This window comes from Canis aureus, chromosome 19 (genome assembly GCF_053574225.1).
Source record: "Canis aureus isolate CA01 chromosome 19, VMU_Caureus_v.1.0, whole genome shotgun sequence".
In the NCBI taxonomy this organism is placed as follows: Eukaryota; Metazoa; Chordata; class Mammalia; order Carnivora; family Canidae; genus Canis; species Canis aureus.
The window spans coordinates 2,383,687-2,386,182 of record NC_135629.1 but is presented as its reverse complement, the minus strand read 5'-3'; the positions used below and the strand labels follow the sequence as shown (position 1 = coordinate 2,386,182).

The 2,496-nt window shown below is 54.2% G+C and overlaps 1 protein-coding gene across 1 annotated transcript; it reads left to right on the top strand.

Moving 5' to 3' along the window:
• The first annotated feature begins 970 nt into the window (after nucleotides 1-970).
• Nucleotides 971-1,547, top strand: LOC144291074 (proline-rich protein 23E-like). The gene has a single exon (XM_077860831.1). The coding sequence runs from the start codon at nucleotides 984-986 to the stop codon at nucleotides 1,545-1,547; it is 564 nt and encodes a 187-aa protein (XP_077716957.1). The 5' UTR covers nucleotides 971-983.
• Nucleotides 1,548-2,496: the final 949 nt, after the last annotated feature.

Sequence of the window (2,496 nt, the reverse complement as noted above, 5' to 3'; positions counted from 1 at the left end):
CCCGTTCTTGGTACATCTGTGGGTGCATCTCTCCCCAGGCTCTGTTCTGAACTCTTCCTTCAATACCTGCTTGCTAAGGACTTCAGGGTGGTATCCTGAGCACAACTGAAGCCTCCCCACGTCTCTTCCTGCCTGCTGTATCCTCCATAGTTTTAAGGGCTGTCACCTCTCCCATAAGTCACTGCTACAACCCCTCTTTATCCTCTCTCTGGCAAAACTCTTCTAGGCTGGTCTCCACTTGTCAGCGGGAGTGCATTTCTGAAATAGGGCCCTGACTTTGGCACACTCCTGCTTATCACTTACTGACCTTCTGAGGAAGGTTCCAGGAGGGGGGCACCTGGTCTGGGGGATATGTTGAGAAGGTGGAGGGGTTCCTTCTCCTTCTCCAAGGAAAGCCCCTCATCCTGCACATTTCCACTGAGTTTCTGACTATTGCAAGGGAGGGACCGACTTTTTTTTTTAATTTATCATCTTTTTTTCTTCCTTGCACCAACCCCAGGTCTCTCTCGAGCCTGGCCATTCATCCTCTCAGGTTCTTGTTTTCCACATTGGGTGGGGGCTGGGGGTTCATAAGGACAGGAAAGGACAACTTAACCCAAAGAAATGCTGCATACAACCCAAGCCTCAACTCCACCTGAAGCTAGTTTGTGCTGTTGGCTCTCTCCTGATGCCCCTGGCCCCTCCCCAGGCTTGCTACACACCCCCTTCCTGAACCCCTATTTCTCTTCCAGCCTCTGTCCATCCCACAGGTGGGGAGGCAGGACGGCAAGCTGGCCACATGTAACCAGGCTTGGGGAAGAAGAGAAAGTGTCCTGTTCGCAACAGGGACAGCCTGTCAGGAAGAAGCGATGCAGAAACACATGCCCCTGGCCTCCCAGCCCTGAAAGGAAATCCAAGTATCTCCAGCTGCCTCTGGGGCAGACATGAAGCTTCTGTGTCCATGTGACACAAACACACAAACCCCCTGTGCTGTCCACCCCTGCATGGGGTACCCAGCCCCTTGGAGTTACCCGTGGGTGGGCGTTGGCAGTCCTCTCTGGTTAGGGCATCCCCCTCCAGCTGCCCCAGCACCTTCAGTCTGGCCCTGGGGCTTCTCCAGCTTTGATCCCCATGTGGGAAGCCAGCACCTGGCCACCATGGCCCCCAGGGGATTTCCTTGCCCCTGGGGACCCCCACTCCCATGCTCCTCAGTCCCTCTGGCTCTGAGCAGGGACGCCTCTGGCTACTCTCCCCAGGTGGGATGGCAGGCTCCTGCCAGCTCAGCCTTCCCAGCTGCCGTGGGGAGACCATCCAGAGGAGCTCCTCACTTGAAGAGGTGCCAAGCCCCTCCCTCAGAATGGGCTTCCAGGTTCAGCATTTGGGCCCCTGCACCACCCTCCAGCCCAGAACTCTGCCCCCTGCCCCCTTCCCCCAGTACAGACTCTCCACCTGAGCCCTGCTGTCCCCACTGCCCTCGGCCACCCTGCAGGGCCTGCTGCCATCTCCTGCAGTGCTACTCAATCAACTCCTCTGTCACCTGCCCCAACAGTGGGAGATGTGTTGCATGATGCCTGGTGAGCCACAGGTCTGCCTAGACTCTACTTTTTTAAAGGATCTCAGATGTTAAGTTGTTCCATGTTCTTCATTACATAGCACACTCTCGTTGGCCCAGGCAAGGCCCATCTATTTGTTATTTCTTTTCACTTTCATTTTCTTCCCCCTTTGCCCTCCAATCCTGCTGCCTGCACCTTTTCCTCTGCCCTGTCTTTGTCATGAGCCTGCATCACAGTATATTTGATGTGGGTCCTCAAATATGAGAGTGCACAGCCTGGTAAAGTGAGTGCTTGGGCTTTGAAATTACACACATGACCTATTATAATAACTCCCATTTCTTTGCTCTTTATCAGTTGACCCAATGTTTACAATCCACCCACCAAGCTGTATGTACATTTAATTCATGGCTCAAGACCACTCTGCAGAAGGTCAGAGTATGGCCCACCAATCTTGGCTGGAAAAATGACCTGGGAGATGGGAGTTACCGGTTGGAAAGGGAAGCGCTCTCCATTTATTTAGGACCAGGCACACTTAGGGAAATGAGGAGATCTGGGTTTGGCGGAGAGAGTGGGTGATTGGGTGAGTAAGAAAGCAGGACATTTGGCTGGCACTAAGATGGTAAAAGAGCAGAGAGCTGGCTGGAAGACCCATCCACATGGACGCAGGTTTGCAAAGCAATAGAGCAGGAGAAGCAGTGAAGCTGCTAGGACAGCTGCAGAATCACAAGCCACGAGGAGAGAGGACCGTGGCCAGGGGAGCAGCAACAGCAGACTCTGATGTGACCTTCAAAGGACAGTGGCGTGGAACCAGCCATGGGGGACGAGGAGCCCCTGTGGAACCATCAAAGGAAATGGTTGCTGGAGAGGACATCAGGGGAGTGGTGTCCCCAGGGTAGCCAAGGTGCCCTTTCCAGTGGGGATGCTGCTTCCACTTGACACATCTCCCTAGGGGACACCTCAAAAA